The sequence below is a fragment of the Entelurus aequoreus genome, linkage group LG09, assembly GCF_033978785.1.
Source record: "Entelurus aequoreus isolate RoL-2023_Sb linkage group LG09, RoL_Eaeq_v1.1, whole genome shotgun sequence".
Taxonomy (NCBI): domain Eukaryota; kingdom Metazoa; phylum Chordata; class Actinopteri; order Syngnathiformes; family Syngnathidae; genus Entelurus; species Entelurus aequoreus.
The window spans coordinates 17,440,218-17,459,295 of record NC_084739.1 but is presented as its reverse complement, the minus strand read 5'-3'; the positions used below and the strand labels follow the sequence as shown (position 1 = coordinate 17,459,295).

General features: G+C 36.3%; 1 protein-coding gene across 1 annotated transcript; it reads left to right on the top strand.

Moving 5' to 3' along the window:
* The first annotated feature begins 414 nt into the window (after positions 1 to 414).
* Positions 415 to 17,816, top strand: cxcl12a (chemokine (C-X-C motif) ligand 12a (stromal cell-derived factor 1)). The gene is made up of 4 exons (XM_062057629.1): positions 415 to 549; positions 7,913 to 8,030; positions 11,760 to 11,843; positions 17,245 to 17,816. Exons 1-4 carry the CDS (start codon positions 483 to 485, stop codon positions 17,264 to 17,266), a joined length of 291 nt encoding a protein of 96 aa, XP_061913613.1. The 5' UTR covers positions 415 to 482; the 3' UTR covers positions 17,267 to 17,816.
* The last annotated feature ends 1,262 nt before the right edge of the window (positions 17,817 to 19,078 follow it).

Below are 19,078 nucleotides of genomic sequence, written 5' to 3'. Positions count from 1 at the left end.
CTTTGGGTTTTTTTCCCTCATTTTATTCGGTCACTTTACGTACTGTTACTTCTTCCAACTTGCAGTCAAACTTACTGTTCTCAATGTAACTGTGTATCAAAAGATCACTGTGCTGTTACAATCAGAAACAAAAATATCAGCCACCAAAATAAAAACATATATTTTAATTGTCATGGATCTAAGACGAAACATTATTTTAAAGCAGATACACGCTAATAAAACGTTTTATTAATCCAGATAAATACTTTACGAGTTTGTGTTTGATAAACAATGTTTGCTAATTCCACTAGCACCCACTGAGAAGTCGTTAAGGGGCGAACTGTCCCTGTGCGGGATTTTTATTTTGAAAGCAACACAGGAAGTACTATTTTCTCCTGTGGTAGCAACTTTACAGTGATGCTGACATTAACGCGGTGTGGTTTCTCAGCGCCTCACAACTCCTCTGGACTTTACAGTGAGCAGCACCAAGAACTTCAACCAGGATGGACGTCAAGTTACTCGCAGTCGTGACTGCGCTCTTACTGCTCACATACGTGCCTCCGTCGCAAGGTAAGAAGGCACATTCAGCACTTTTTGTGGTCCATTTATTGTCCAAAACCTCACGACGTGTTTCTATTTTAGTGATACGGTTTCACGTGCAAGATATCATAACGTTTCCTTTCACCTAAAATATAGCATGATTTTAAAGTGATATTCTTATATTATTTCATTCTTTTTAAAACGTTTTAATCATGTTTGGTAGTAAAATAGAGTATTTTGTTCGCGCCTAATCAGTAGGTGCGTGTGTGGGTTATTCGTTTATTTTGTTTTTCTATTTTATTTACGCTTTAATTAAGACCAAATGGGGCCAGCATTAAGAAAAAAAGCCGGCTAGTCTGCCTGGCGACATCAGAAAGATGCGACCTCTTTATCATGCAAATATGGTATCAGGTGTAAAATTGTATTAGCATAGATCTTAATAAGCTCACCACATCTGTTTTTCCACCCTGTAAATGTGTCATCTTCTCACTTTGACTCACTGGCATTCTTTTAGGTTCCTATTAGTTCCATTTTAATGACATACATTTTTTGCGTATTTCTGCATTTTAGTTAGTTTTTTTGAACACTACTAACAATCAACACAGTTTATTTTCCTTATAAATCAACTGTGACCACCATTTGCTGAAGAGATTGAACAGTAAACATGAACATCCATCAACTTTGACACTGTAATTGCAGGTTTATGCCTGCATATAGGATAGGATAGGATATACTTTATTTATTCCACTATGGGAAATTATGTGGTTGCAGTTCAGATACAAAAAGTCCACAACAATAAGGTAAAACACACATGAAGACAAGAAAGAACCATCAAAGACCATAATGGACATACAATTATAAGAGCAAAACGCTGATGCAACCAGCAATCACTTCAGCAACGCCATTTCTACATACAGCTACAAATGTAAAACACAACGAAAAACTGCAAAAATGAGCAACAAACACATATTGCACACAAACGATTGCACTATGCATAGTAGGGGTGTGGGAAAAAATCGATTCGAATTCGAATCGCGATTCTCACGTTGTGCGATTCAGAATCGATTCTCATTTTTAAAAAGACGATTAATTTTTAAAATTTATTTTATTTTTATTTGTATTTATTTTTTAATTAATCAATCCAACAAAACAGTACACAGCAATACCATAACAATGCAATCCAATTCCAAAACCAAACCCGACCCAGCAACACTCAGAACTGCAATAAACAGAGCAATTGAGAGGAGACACAAACACGACACAGAACAATCCAAAAGTAGTGAAACAAAAATGAATATTATCAACAACAGTATCAATATTAGTTACAATTTCAACATAGCAGTGATTAAAAATCCCTCATTGACATTATCATTAGACATTTATAAAAAAAATTAAAAAAGAACAATAGTGTCACAGTGGCTTACACTTGCATCGCATCTCATAAGCTTGACAACACACTGTGTCCAATATTTTCACAAAGATAAAATAAGTCATATTTTTGGTTCATTTAATAGTTAAAACAAATTTACATTATTGCAATCAGTTGATAAAACATTGTCCTTTACAATTATAAAAGCTTTTTACAAAAATCTACTTCTCTGCTTGCATGTCAGCAGACTGGGGTAGATCCTGCTGAAATCCTATGTATTGAATGAATAGAGAATCCTTTTGAATCGGGGAAAAAATCGTTTTTGAATCGAGAATCATGTTGAATTGGAAAAAAAATCGATTTTGAATCCAATCGTGACCCCAAGAATTGATATTGAATCGAATCGTGGGACACCCAAAGATTCACAGCCCTAATGCATAGACAAACAACAAAAACACAATTGCAACATCCACTGTGGCTTCTGCGGCCAGAGACAGGAACAGACCCAACAAAGCAACCGAGAGAGCCGACTCTGTCCTAGGCTACCCACTAGCTCTCAGTCAATAGCCTGTCTGCGTGGATGAGGAAGAATCTGTCCATACCGACGCCCAATGCTAGCTCCACAACCCAGTCTCTTCTTCCGCATTTACTCCGGTCTATCCACGCGGACTCCGGCGTGGCAGAGAACCAGCGGCTGGTCTCCGGTGCAAACATGGCCATGGTCAAAAGGCTCCCCCGAGGCAGATCCAAAAGTTCACGTGAAAGCACCAAACAGCACCACAAAAGTCAGGAAAGTGCCACCCCTTGATGCGCAGTCCCGAAGGGGCCCGATCCAAAAGGCAAAAAAACACACGGAAATATCAAGAATGCAAAAAGAGGACACACAAGAGCACATAGCTCCTGCAATAGTCCTTAGGTTACCTTTTTCTACCCTTTAAAAGTATTACTTTATGATCAATAATTTTGGTAAATCTGATTTATTTTGTGTAAAATTGTAAATATATGCCTCAAATTAGATGGATAATACATCAAAAAGCATCTCAGATATGCTCCATTCACTGTATGGTGGTATACCTACTCATTTTTTGTTAATTAATTATTTATATATTAATAATTGTTATCCTGCTACAATAGGACATATTTGATTTTTTTTTCATTAACATTGTGCATTCTCAAAGCAGTTGTTGCCGTATTAACCTGTGCCAAAAATAATGTATTTGGACTGAATTTTGACACATTTCTTGGAAATTTTAATGAAACTGTAATGATCCTAATAGACCACGAGATAGAGCAATTGAACTTATTTAATAAATAGATGGGTTATTTTTAGGGATGTCCGATGATGGCTTTTTTGCCGATATCCGATATTCCGATATTGTCCAACTCTTAATTACCGATACCGATATCAACCGATACCGATATATACAGTCGTGGAATTAACACATTATTATGCCTAATTTGGACAACCAGGTATGGTGAAGATAAAGTCCTTTTTTAAAAAAAATAAAAAAATAAAATAAGATAAATAAATTAAAAACATTTTCTTGAATAAAAAATAAAGTAAAACAATATAAAAACAGTTAAATAGAAACTAGCAATTAATGAAAATTAGTAAAATTAACTGTTAAAGGTTAGTACTATTAGTGGACCAGCAGCACGCACAATCATATGTGCTTACGGACTGTATCCCTTGCAGACTGTATTGATATATATTGATATATAATGTAGGAACCAGAATATTAATAACAGAAAGAAACAACCCTTTTGTGTGAATGGGGGAGGGAGGTTTTTTGGGGTGGTGCACTAATTGTAAGTGTATCTTGTGTTTTTTATGTTGATTTAATTTAAAAAACAAAAATGATACAGATATTAACAAAAACCGATACCGATAATTTCCCATATTACATTTTAAAGCATTTCCGATATTATCGGACATCTCTAGTTGTTTTCTTTACTAATGCAGCTGTATGATACAATGCATAAACTAATCAAAAAGAGTAATTCTCAACTGGTAGAACGTGACCCTTTCTGCGTGTGTCAAAAATTACATTACCATATTTTAATATTCACCCATCTTCCTCCCTTAGATGCCGTATAAGCACTTTTATTAGTGAAGTATCTAATGCTGTGGTCTCATGTGCATATTTAATATTCCATTTAATTTGACTTGATGTGTTATTTACATAATAATGTGCTCTGAAATACACTTTGCAAATGTAATTTTGTATTTGCATTTGAAAAGATGATATTGGATATTTGATAGGGGTGTAAGGTTATGCCATAATAACGGTTAGGTACGTAGTTCGGGTTCAAAGTCATGGCTTAATTAGTTGTCACTTCAATCAGGGTAAACATAATCATGAAACTAATTAGCTTTTGTGTTGAATGATATTTTCAAAAATGCAACATAAAAAAACTGCAAACTTCTGGTGGGTAATCCATTAAATACAATTTAAAAAATAATATATAAATGGGCATACAGAAAAATTTAAGGGCTCAGGGGGACACTTTGATATATTTTGTTCTTTTAAAGATGCTTAAAGAAATCCAATGTGTGTCTATGATATATATTATATTATATTATATTATATTATATTATATTATAAGCTTTGTGGTATAGGTGACAAAGCCACTGAGTGTGATATCTAATGTTACACCAATAACCAATCGTATTCTTGGAATAAGCTGCAAGCTAATAAAAAAAAACAATCTGTGTTACCCGCCCACTCTTTGAACACTCCTAGTTTACAGTAGGGTTGTTAACGATAAACCAATGCAACCGGATATCTGGTTCGAGAAGTGGCCGGTTCGGATATGTCGGATACAGCCACCTCAATTGATAAGATTCAACTGTGTAATCTAATAAATCTTGTGTAAAAAAGAATGTGTTCATCAACAAATGTTAACCATAGAATTTAATCGTTCATACACCGTATTTATCGTATTTTCCGCACCATAAGCCGCACCTAAAAACCACAATTTTTCTCAAAAGCTGACATTGTGGCTAATAACCCGGTGCGCCTTATATATGGATTAATATTAATATTTATTTTCATAAAGTTTAGGTCTCGCAACTAAGGTAAACAGCCGCCATCTTTTTTTCCCCGTAGAAGAGGAAGCGCTTCTTCTTCTACGGTAAGCAACCGCCCCCATAGAAGAGGAAGCGCTTCTTCTTCTACTGTAAGCAACCGCCAAGGTGAGCACCCGCCCCCGTAGAAGAAGAAGCGCGCGGATATTACGTTTAATTTCATTTGTGTGTTTCTGTAAAGACCACAAAATGCCTCCTACTAAGAGACACGCGTACAAGGTTCCACTGACTTTTGATATTCATGTGAACCGCACTGTGGATACAACGGGAACACGTACGGTGAATATTCGCACCACAGGGAATGAGAAGTCGTCCTTCACTGTGGTTCTAGCTTACCATGCTAACGGCCAGAAACTTCCACCCACGGTGATATTCAAAAGGAAGACCTTGTCAAAAGAGAACTTTCCAGCCGGCGTCATCATAAAAGCTAACTCGAAGGGATGGATAGATGAAGAAAAAATGAGCGAAGAGACCGGGTGACTTTTTTCACGCAGCTCCGTCCCTGTTGATCTATGACTGCATGCGCGTCCACATCATCGATGGTGTCAAAAAACAAGTGAAGCACACCGAAGAAGAAGAATTCGAGGGATTTGTGGATGAGTAATAACTTCAGAAAGTGAGCTTTAAATGTTTATTTTGTGTGTTGTGTGACACTAACGTATGAGCAACGTTGAGTTATTGATGTTGCTATTGCTCTGCACTATTTTGAGTGTTACTATTTTTGTGATTGCACATTTGCACATTACATTTTGGGAGTGAACAGAGTTGTTAGAACGCTGGTTTGTAATATATTATTAAAGTTTGACTGACCTATCCGACTGTTTTTTTGACATTCCCTTTAGCGTAACGTAGGTGCGGCTAATAACACGGGGCGGCTAATAGGTAAACAAAGTTTTGAAATATGCCATTCATTGAAGGTGCGGCTTACAACACGGGGCGGCTTATGGTGCAGAAAATACGGTAATCGTATGGAATCATTACCCTTTAAAATCGTTTTTAATCATATTTATTTTTATATTGGTTTTATATTTATTTATTTATTGTTTCTATTCAGTCATTGGTGGAGCTAAGGATACTATTTGAATATTGTTTTTCATATTTTTGTGCAGCACTTTGGAAACATTTCTGTTGTTTAAATGTGCTATACAAATAAAGTGGATTGGATTGAGTGGATTCATACACTAAATCGAATCGCATCAAATCGTCCTGTTTTATAAATGAATCGTTTTGGAATTGCATCATACCTCATATTTACAGTGTTTTGTTTTGTTTTTCAGAAAGTGCAACAGTTTGTAGCAAAATTGTCAATCTCTTCTGAGCAGTAGCAGCACACCGCTTTTGTTTTATCGACTTGTCTATGTCCATTTATGTATTTCACCGAAAGGCAAAATGTTTTAAAACAGGACACTTTAATGACGGAAGACGGTTTCTCAGATTCTATTTTTAATTCTCACTAGCCAAAGGCTGGGTATGAACTGTTTTCATCACTTGGTGCTTAGAATTGTCGATATGTCCTAAAATCTGTATCGCCATATGTATTGCAGCCTCCTGCAATAACGATATACATCACAATATAATATTTGGTATGTAAATTATAACAGAAACATTTTAAAACCAGGCTTTTTATTTGGCTGCTGACATATGCGGTCAGGTAACATATTGCATCATTTCCGGTTGTATTTTTTACTCAAATGTATTATTAGCTGGTTACTTTCTGTTGTAACATTGTTATTATCTCACTTTGTTAAAATGTAATACTGTAAGCACTTATTCTTCTGTTGTTTGAATACTTTACATTAGCTTTGGAGGATACCACAAATTTGGGTATTGATCCAACACCAGGGGCAGTGTGGGCCATACCAATGCTGGTAATGAAACTTCAAATTTTCAACTGCATTGAATGATTCAATATTTTATTACAATTATAATCAGAGAAAAACACAGGATGGCGGTGTGACAACATCAATTAAATATTTAAATGATTTCCTACTTCTCAGTAGGATTTATATCCTTTTGTTTTTGCCCTTAAAGCCCTCCTGTGTCCTGGTACTTATTTCCTCAGTTTGTAAACAATGACAAACGACAAAAGATTGTTTTGATGATGAAACATATTGATCTAACCACTGTGGTATCGACCCTATATTGACACTGTACCCTGTATCGTTACTGTCGATATTTATTTCTAATCAAGAGCTTTAGCTTAGCAGTTAGCATATGGTCCTACAGTGTTTAGGGTAGCATGTTTAGCTATTCCTCGCCCTCCAGAGATGATACATGTAAAAAAACTTAGTTTATTTGCTGCCATGGAGGCAAGGATTGCTGACATAGAATTCGCTTTGCATTGTGGAGGGACTTTAGCTTCTAGCCTGTTAGCGAGAATGCTACGTTACTTTGAGGACGTGTTCGTTTGCTTCTCACTGTCAAATTTTCAGGACAGAGCTAGAATATTTCATTGACATGCGTTATCACGATATAATGATAGTATTAAAATCTCTATCATTGGCCAAATCCATATGATTTATATCGTATGTCATCTATATCGCGCAAGCCTACTTCCTGGCCTTCAATTGTAATGTGTACTGTGTGGGAAATCACTATGTCGCAGTACCAAGCCGAAGGCTGTATACCAAAAAAATGAATACATGTAAAATGTATCAAGTTTATTTCTAAGTTTTGATGTAAATAATAGTCAAACTCAAAGACCATGAGGCTATGTTGACACCATAAACCCTGATCTGATGTCAGATAGGTGACATTGTAGTAACCTAAGATTGTCAGATTCATCTATTTGTGTTGATTCCACAATAAAAGCCAAATTGCGGTGTAACATTATGGTCATTATATGACTGATCAGTTTTAAATACATTAATTCTATGATATTATGTGTATATAGTGCATCACATATTCATCGTATTTATCCCTTTGCTCCTCCACAGCCAAGCCCATCAGTCTGGTGGAAAGATGCTACTGTCGTTCAACAGTCAAAAGCCTCCCCCGTGGATACGTCCGAGAGCTTCGCTTCATCCACACGCCCAACTGCCCCTTCCAAGTCATGTGAGGGTTGTTTTGGTTTTTTTGGGTGTTATTCCTGCAGGGATCAGTGTTTGCCTACGTTTATACTTGTCATGTTTGGTTCGGTCAAAACAAACTCTGGAAGGTTTCCACTACGACTACAGTTCTGTTGATCAAGTGTGAACTAGGGCTGCAACGATTAGTCACCATAATCGATAAATGTCGATGAGTCGCTTAATAAAATTTATGTTTACGCTTTTATTCCTATAGATAAATAATTGCAGCTAAATAACCCTAACAGTTCTGTGTTAGGGTTAATGTGTTGGAAAGGCTGTCTCCCTGATCTGATCTCTTCCATTGATTGACATTTTAAAATCATTTAAAAATAATACATTATTTAAATATGATAATGATAATGTAAAAATAGTTCAAAAAATTACATTTTGTGAAATAGGTGCACTTCAAACGTATACTTTAGAACAGGGGTGTCGAACGTGCGGACCGAATCAGGCCCGCAAACAGTTTTTATCCGGCCCGCGGGATGAGTTTGCTAAGTATAAAAACGGGCCGAAATTTTTGAATGAAAGAAACCACTGCTCTAAATGTGTCCACTAGATGTCACAATAGCAATTCTTTGTATCTTTGTAGATTATGCTACATATGTAAAAAAAAAAATAAACCACATGATGTTAGGGAACCAGTCGAGGAAAATGAGCAAACTAAATAAATAACATACTGTAATTTGATTTTGATATTATTTTTTTATCTTGATAGATTGAAAAGTAACACCAATGAGTTGACTGATGAACATTATCATATAATTTATTCAGAAAGTATAAATAACAACAAATAAAGATAGAATACTATAAACCGCAACTTGTAAGTGTAAAAAAAACCCCAACAACATTATGATTTGTATATTTTCAGAATGTGCTTGTTCTATTTTTAAACGAAGAAAACAATCTGAAGTTGTCTTTATTTTAAGTTATTTTACCAGTCCGGCCCACTTGGGAGTAGATTTTTCTCCATGTGGCCCCCAATCTAAAATGAGTTGCACCCCTGCTTTAGAAACTTTTTAAGCTGGTAAAAATAACCTACTTAATCAACCTGCAAACCTGCATTTTGCTTTGTAATACTTGAGTTGAGTTACATCCTGTAATATGTCCCGGAAGCTAACTTTAATTTATGCATATATCCTTTACAATTACATTTTTACACTCCGCTCTTCAAACGTTTAATAGATTTCCTCCTTGCTGGACATTTCTCACCATCAATCTCAGGGAGTGTGACAGGCCGGAGAAAAGAGTTGCGCATGCATGTGTGCGCACACGCCCTCTGTCACTACTCGCACCCTCACACATGGACCACACTGCATTTTAAGTGCGTGGCTCCACCAAAGTGTGTACAGGAAGTGGCAGTGTTAGAAAGTGGATACACACCTTTATATAGGATCGGATTGTAGTAGATGTCAATATTCCAGCGTTATTCAACTGGCTGCCCGGGGGCCAAATCCGGCCCGGGAATGACACCATACCGGTTCTGTAATTCAGTTTGGGAGAGAAATAGTTTTGCAGCAAATACCTAAAAACATTAGAGTGCTCCTGTTGTATAGAGGAACTTGGACCACTGTAAACACACTGGCAGGTCCTTGCATTGACTTTTTAAACGCGTTAGCAAGCATAAAACACTGGGGTCCAAACTTGTGATTTACATAACTAAGGCGTTCCTCATGGCACCCCTTTAAGTTCTCTCCTTTTTGGCAGTTACACTTTTTTTATGTGATTTATGTAACTAAGGTATTGCTCTAGCTTGTTTACTTCAGATGCTGTCAGTAGTCATTTGTTCAACGTATTTAGTTATACTAGTGGTGTTCCTCAAGGTTCCATTTTAGGTCCTCTTTTTTTCATCATTTGAGCTATTCAACTGGCGGCCCTCAAGTTCAGTTAAAAAAAACTTGGGAGAGACTCACATGTTTGCAGCAGATTAGAGTGCTGTCATAAAGATGATCTTTGACTTACTTTGTTGCAGAACGTCCTTAAAAACCGCAGAATGCCAAAATAAATAGACCAAAATGAAATGTCTACTATAGAGGACGCTGGTTCTCCAGAATATACAACAATAAGAATAATAGTGAACGGTGAAGGTCCTTAGCTTTTTGGAAATGTGGCCCCAAAAACCATTTAGTTGGATATCCCTGCAATATACCGTATGCCACAGGTGGCAAGAGAATTGATAGGATTAGTAAAAAGAGAAAAGTAAATGTAACTAGATGAGGCAATTCCTGAAGGAATTGCGTGTGAATGCTCTAATGCTGAAGTTGAACTGAAATCCTGGATTTTTTTTTAGAATTGTCGAAGTAGAACTCACAATTCCCAAACAGGCTGAATATTTTGAATCTGTTTGAATCAGATGAAAAATGTGGGAGTTGTAGACCTTTGAAGAATGTCCCATTGATTTTAATGGGAAATTCCAAAAATTTGGGAATTTCGGGAAAAGCGGGAATTTTTTAGAAAATGGTAAAATACTTGGATGGTCTGAATGAGTTGAAATGGTTGGTGTTGGACTTTTTCAAATCGGTTGATAAATGTTGAAGTAGTAACATGTTGAATTGAGAAATGGTATTACGGAATTTCGGGAAAACCGGAAATTTTTCCAGTTCAAAAAACAACTTACTTTTTTGTCTTAAGTAAGAGGAATGTTTTGGCGGTGGAACGGTTGAAATTCGTTGAAAAATGTGGAAGGAGTAGTCGCCAGAAACAAGGGTAGAAATAGGGCTTTGGAAAACCTGGAATTATGGAAAATCCTGGAATTTTTTTAACTTGAGGGCGGTATAGCTCAGTTGGTAGAGTGGCCGTGCCAGCAACTTGAGGGTTCCGGGTTCGATCCCCGCTTCCGCCGTCCTAGTCACTGCCGTTGTGTCCTTGGGCAAGACACTTTACCCACCTGCTCCCAGTGCCACCCACACTGGTTTAAATGTAACTTAGATATTGGGTTTCACTATGTAAAAGCACTTTGAGTCACTAGAGAAAAGCGCTATATAAATATAATTCACTTCACTTTAACTTGAAAAAGGGTAGTTTGAATTTCCAGGATGCTGTAATGTGTTGAAGGTGGAATGGTTTGAATCGGTTGAAAAATGTGGAAATGGTGGAAGTTTGAAAAATTGCCAATTCATTTTGAATGGGAAAAATGTCCCAGAAAACCAGGAAATCTGGAAAATCTGGGAATATTTGGAATTTGTCAAGAGAATAGGCTGAACAGTTTGAAGTTGAAACGGTTTGAATCGGGTGAAAATGTGGAAGGTAGAGTGCACCAAAATCTGGAGAAGAAGAAGAAGTTGAAGAAGTTTAATAAATAGATTAATTTTGGTGTAGAAAACCATATGAGAAACTGGACCAGGAAGACGGTAACTGAGATAGAAAGTGTAAAATATTTTTTAAAAAAAACAAGCTTTCACAAAATTTGCACATGAAACACTGTTGTCCTGTTCTGTACATGACCACAGTGTGTCGCTAGAATTACATTAGGAACCAATTGCATGTGTTAGTTTAGGTCTCTTTACTACTACCCGAAGGTATGTATTCAAATGTTTTGGGAAAAAAGGCAGGAATGTTTATTGTTTATGGTCCTTATCAAAATAGTACATGCATGTGAAGAACCTCCTTGAGCTAACCTTAACACAGCAGTGCTAATTCCCCTTGTTTGATTTCAACGTGTCAACATGTCTTTCATCTCTAACTGAGCCCCGCGATGTTCTTTTCTCCTGAATAGCGCCAAGCTGAGGTCAAACAAGGAGGTGTGCATGAATCCCGAAATCAGATGGCTGCAGCAGTACCTGAAGAACGCCCTCAACAAGTGAGTACAGTGCATCCATCCGTTGTCTTTACCGCTTCATTAATCCTCTGTAAAGTCACGGATAAGATGGAGCCTACAAAAATGACACCGGGTTACGTCTAACTTTGTACGTCTGGCGCTTTGCGAATTCGCTTTCTTGGCTATTGACATTCTTAGTAAGCAGGATTGGCATGCAAAAGAGAACAGATGCGCATATAGGCAGGCGTCTACTCAATGGACTGTTGAGTGTGAGTAACACCTTCTAACGGGCCTCTTCTGTGTGGACCCTGTAGTAAAAACATGCTAGCACATGACTGTCACGCACTAACTGAAAGATTCAGTATCATTTCCAGACAAACTGTATAATCTATACTGTAGCTGTATCAGTGTGCACGTGTGCGCAAAAGATACATTTGGAGTGGATATTGTAATTCTGAATTAGTCCCTATTTTCAAGCAAACCATATTTCCTCTCATCATACCCCCAATTTATTATAGAAACAAAAGAGACACAATGTGGTAGTCAGCTTAAAAAGGTCATTAGGATTTAGTTGTCGATTTTACATAATTAACAGTCAGAAAGGGTCAGAAATCCATTCTGGGTGGGTTGTTGACAGCTATTAAAACATTTCTTTAAATATGCAATATGTATTAAATAAATATGCAATTATTTATAGTAATCAGACTTTTTTATTGTGTGTGTTTTTTTAAATATATTATAGATATTTTCTTCTTTGGTAATTCAATATTATTGTTGTCTTTATATATGTACTGTATTTTGGAGGCTATCTTTTAATACAAAAATAAATATGCTCAATTTGACTTCATTCTGAAAATAAAAAAAAGTGTGTCGCAATTTAATGATTCCGGGAACATGACGGTCCCAAGATGAGGCCAGTTGAGAAAATCTGGTCTGACTAATGTGCCAAATTTAGAGCTTATTTAATGCTCATCTTTAGTCTTTGATTTACCCACAGGACTGCAGTCTTTCCGTGACATAATTGTAAAAATGACACTACTAGCCGAGGCGCATCAGCAAAAAATGTGTAAAAACATGAAAAGCAAAACTATTATTTGTGAATTTTATTGTGCTGCATTCTGTTAAAAAGAACACTTTTATGTCAGAGTTGCAAAAAAAGTCCCTTCATTTGTCACTAAAATGTCGTTTTTTGAATAAGAGTATTTAGAGAGATCTTATTGCTTAGCAACATTGACCCCGCCTGCTGTGTCTTCTTATTCTCTGGTACAGTGGTTTTCAACGTTTTTTCAGTGATGTACCCCCTGTGAATTTTTTTTAATTCAAGTACCCCCCTAATCAGAGCAAATCATTTTTGGTTGAAAAAAAGAGATAAAGAAGTAAAATACAGCACTATGTCATCAGTTTCTGATTTATTAAATTGTATAACAGTGCAAAATATTGCTCATTTGTAGTGGTCTTTCTTGAACTATTTGGAAAAAAGATAGGTTTTTATTTATATTTATAAAGGATTTTTGAATTGTTGCTATTTTTGGAATATTTAAAAAAAAATCTCACGTACCCCTTGGTATACCTTCAAGTACCCCCAGGGGTACGCGTAATGAGAACCACTGCTCTGGTAGACCCGTAGCGTTATAATGTGTTTATGAGCGATAGCAAATGTATTTGTGCCAGCCAGGCATGTTATTTAGCTTTTAGCCGGTCATATCAAATCTGTCCACTTTTTGATTCATATCTTATCTGACAACAAACAATCCAGACCTGAACCATGCTGACACTTTCATTGTATGCAAACTGTTAGAAATTAGTCCTGTATTTGAAATCTAGCCTATGTGTTGACCTTTAGTACATTTCCGTGACCGTGGTGTAGCAACCAGTACTGTTAAAACGTATTGAAATTATTAGACTTAGACTTAGACTTAGACAAACTTTAATGATCCACAAGGGAAATTGTTCAACACAGTAGCTCAGTTACAATGATGGAAAGTGTAAGGATGGAAAGGACAATGCAGGTATAAATAGACTAAATATAGCGATATAAATTATAACATATATACGAATATATACATAATATGTGTACGGTATATTATATATACAGATATATTATATTATGTCTATAACATATATACAATATATACCATTCAACTACAACCCAGACCACCAATAAGTCAGTAGTTGACAGCTGACCACGTTCACTCTCAGCAGTGCCAAACTGACAGATGGACATTATAACCGTAGTCAGACTGTCTGCCTCAAAAGACGACTGAGCAGCTCAGGGGTCGTGCGTGTCGCTGGCGAGGTGTGACAGCTCATTCGCATAACAACACACCAAGATGGTGACTGTTTGCATTGGATCAGATCTACAGTTTCCAATTTAAGAAAAAGCCTCCGGGGAGGCTTTACAAGCTTATTTATAGTGTGAAAAAATGCACAGAGGTCATTCCAAGCTTTGCATTATGCTGCGCTTAAACAAGATAACAAGGCTAATGTTTGCAAAGTATATCATTATCATGTCTAACCTTGTTAATGTGTTTTCATTAGGGCTGTCAAATGATTAAAATATTTTATCGCGATTAATCGCATTGTTCATAGTTTACTCAAAATTAATCACATATAGATCCTTAATAAGTGCACTCTAGACAGTTAATTTTCAAGTTTTAACATGACTTGACAATTAATTTGCTTTAATGAAATGTGTTTTAAAAATTATGATTATAAAACACGGTTTAAATATTTTTTTTAATTTATTTTATTTTTGCCCACAATGCGTTGGTGCCTTACCAGATTTGGTCATTTGTAGAAATGTTCAAACATATTTCATATTCCTACTTTAGGAGCACAAGTTTTACGCATTAATAACACAAAATATGGATTGTTACGATAATGCTTTGATTGTCAAATATGTTTGGTAATGTAAAATGTGATATTTCTATCTGAATAGATGCCTCTGATATTCTGTACATTACGTGTTGTACAAGCTAATGATATTCATATCTCTGCATGGCAATGTTTTAACATTCTGTATTTGTTAATAAATAATTTAATAAAATCTAATATTAAGTTAATTAATGTTTTTTGAGGACTCAACCAGAAGATGTTATAAGACAGAACCGCCCTGCCCCATTATCCTCAACTGATGTACTAGAATTTCTTTAGACGCAAATATCACAGAAAAACATTACAAAACATTTTTGACAACGCATGATCGGAATTTTTATTTTTAATGTAGTTAAACCGGACGTATAGCATAGCGCTTTTAATTTAAAGCGGTAAAAGGGTGATTAGTTTGAGAAGGACATGTTTTGACGTTAAACCTGACTGTTTCCAATAAAAAAGTCACCTTTTGACTTCCTCCTTACTGTCCTTAATTTCTGTTGTGCTTTTATGCCATATTACTTAAGCAGTCACGGTAACAATACATTTGATGTTATCACTGCACCTGACCTGTAATGTACACACGGAAGTAAAGCACCACCCACCTCTGAAAGACGCGCGCAGCAGGTATTTGCTGCAGTAATGTTGTCTCACAGCTAAAAATAGTAATTTCTTGTCAAGAGAACAACTTGCTACTTCTTTGAACTTGATAAACACATAATGTACCCTTTTCTTTATCCATTTCTGCTCGCTATTTTCCCGCTTGTGGCTCATCAGTCAGAAGTGAACGCGGCCAAGTTTTCCCAACTCCCCAACCCTCCGCTACAGAATGGGCCGAGGGTCCAAAATGATCAGTGCGCGTGCATTAAAGAAATTGTGCCGTTATTGGAACTTTTCATTAATGCGTTATTATCGCGTTAGCTTCTACAGCTTTAATTTACATGCTTTCCGATTTGTGGAAGTGGAATTGCAAAAATTGTATGAAAAACAATAAAAAAAAATATAAAAAAACTTTTTAAAGATGTTGTATGTTACGGATAAATGACTGCCTCAAGGGTGTTTGCGTACAAATTAGCCACAAGCATTATATCCCGCCCTCTTTCTGGTCTGACCTTGTAAGCTACTGCGGGGTTTCATTGTCAAATCTAAAGATTTTGCTCACAGTCGACTGACCGTCAAAAGTTGTTAGTTTTTTTGTCTTGTTTTTGTTAGCACTAACAAAAAAGATCACGTTTCAATCAATCAATCCCCCTCTTTATTTGACAAAAAATGTTCGTCCTTGTTACCGTCAACAACCGATTTTCCCTTGACGAAATTAGGACAATAACGAATGAAAATAAAATCACGTTGACTAAAATAAAGACAAAATAAATTGACGATTTAGTAAACGAATAAAAACGAGACAAAAAGATTGATAGAGACGAAATCCAATCCTATTTAATTTAGTCTATCGGTGGGTTGGAGTAAATAGCCAATCATAGTTGCTATTAGACAACAAAACAACTTGTAAACCCTGTGGCTCCATTTTCTTCCGTAAAATTACAACAAACTTGAAGCGCCATCTACAGACTAACCATCGCTGAATGCTGACTATATGATACTTGAAATGCAACATGCTATCATCTTGTGGAGGTAATAAAAACAACATTAGGAGGTTGCCTTCAATGTTCTAAATAAATATGTCCTTAAATCATTATTTTTTATTAATTAATTATAATTGAAATTAAATACATAAATATGTCGTTCATTTATTTAATGTAGATGTACATGTAATGCTTTAATTATCTCAATATCCAATCAATTGTTTAATCATGTATTTATTGATTTTGTTATTTCATGATTTAATGACTTATTTGATTATTTCATGAACCTGTGTGTCAGCGCGTGTCAGTGGGCGGTGCTATCATGAACCTACTCCAGTGATGACCTTGGTCTGAAGCCTGGAACTTTGCAAGTCTTTCAAAAAGGGATATACTCGTAGTTTTCGGGAGTTGGCGGTAGACATTTTAGACCTTGTGTAGTATGTGGAAGCGAGACCTACTTAACAAGAGCTTGATTCCACTTCGGGGCGATGGACGGCTGAGTAGCGCTTATACAGCAGCAGCCGGCCTCCGTAGCTCCCACTCCCTTCCCTCTGTTGCAAGTTTTGTTGATTCTATGTAACTTGTTTATGTGTGCTATGGCTATGAGGTTTTGTTCCTCGGCCTCAGTCTGGACCCTGACTTTGACTGAATATTTTTTTTGTGGAATAATCAAATCATTCAATATTGAATAAAAATACAATTCAAATTCAAATATGAAATATGTACTTAAATCGTGAAATAAATTGTACAATTAATAATTAATTGTTGAAATAGTTATTTAAATAGTTAAATAGCTAATTAAATAAATATGATTTTTACATTAGAAAAATTAATGTCATATTTAATTAGGAATGTATTTATTTAATTCCAATTTTAATTAATTAATGACAAATTGAAGTTATTTTTTTGTTTGTTTATTTGATCCTCCATATGTTTACGGTCAATTTAGTCATCATTTCATAATGTCGATCTTTACTTTTGTCTTCCAGGATGAAAAAACCCAAACACTGACGTGTCTGCAGAGATCCTTGTGAGCCATAATTAAGGATGTGGACCATCATCATCATCATCATCATCACACATAAACATATATAAAAGAATCATCACAATTCTATGTTGCAGAGCACTTATCAGCCTTTTGCATGAAATCAAACCCACAGTGCATCACCAATCATGCAGTACCTCCGTTGTGCAAACTGCCATTATATCTGTGTTTGTTCTGCAAACCATAATGTATATACTGACTCTATCAAAATAAAGGGCTGTTTCAAGACGAAACAATAGGCAGCGCACGAAGATGTATTCCACGTTTTACATGAATTGGCGTTGAGGAATTTCTCTCGGTGTCTCCATGCAGCGTTCATAACCTGCTGCACAAAATCCTAATATTAGTCACAGTTACAATGTTTTGATTATGGAATTAACGACTTTAATTGAGCATTTCCTGGACCATTCTCTGGTTTGATATAATATAAAGTGACATCACGATCACCCACACAAGTTTGTAATAAGAACAAACTGTTTGAGCCTTATCGATCGCAGTTTGTTACCCCAATTAAGATCAACCTGATATGAAAACATAGCAGGGATCTATTAAAACAAAACACAGCAGAAAAGAAACTGTCATGCAGATAAAAATGCACTTTATATCTAACATAGTACATTTTGTAGCTAAATATTTACACACTCACAAATGATGTCTTCCCTCACCCCTTTGTTTATGTTTATATTCTGTCATCCCTCAATGAACGTGTCTCTCACATAACTTGTTGCAAATCCGGGAAAATAGTCATTCACGTTGCCTTGTCATATGTATAAGAATGTTATATAAATGTTTTATTTTTGTACTCTTTATTGCATTTAAAAGAAGGCACTGTATACTCTCACAACTGAGCCCTGCAGTCATTTGATTGTCACGATTGTATACAGTTATTCAGTAAAGTAACCAACAATACAGCATGTCTTGGTTTTGATTTTCCGTTCCAAACACACACACTTACACACACATTACATGTGACCGTGGGCTATTATGCAGTTACAGATGTCAGCCTTAAATGCTCTGTACGAGTGTACTGTACTTTCATGTGGAAAGTGTGTTTAGCTTTCAAGTCACACGACAATGATCTTGCTTGTTCGCAGGGAATTAACTGAACAAGCAGCCATTAGGAGCACATTACAGCTAAAAGGGATGAACTTTTAACTTCCCTATGGTGGCCGTTATGCGCGACGGAGTGCAGCGTTACCCACGTGGTATGTGAATGGCCCGCTGTTTGGAATACCGGGGGGCTGATAAAAGGCTTCAGGTTTGCTATTTCACTTTGATATGCACATGAAGTAGTGAGATACAGTCGTGGTCAAACGTTTACATACACTTGTAAAGAACATAATGTCATGGCTGTCTTGAGTTTCCAATCATTTCAACAACTCTTATTTTTCCTCCAGAAGGTCTTATTTTTGTCCAAAAATTTAACTGTTTGACCACAATACCCAGCAATATGTTTGGAGGGCAAAAGGTGAGGCCTTTAATCCCAGGAACACTATTCCTACCGTCAAGCATGGTGGTGGTAGTATTATGCTCTGGGCCTTGTTTTGCTGCCAATGGAACTGGTGCTTTACAGAGAGTAAATGGGACAATGAAAAAGGAGGATTACCTCCAAATTCTTCAGGACAACCTAAAATCATCAGCCCGGAGGTTGGGTCTTGGGCACAGTTGGGTTTTCCAACAGGACAATGACCCCAAACACACGTCAAAAGTGGTCAAGGAATGGCTAAATCAGGCTAGAATTAAGGTTTTAGAATGGCCTTCCCGAAGTCCAGACTTAA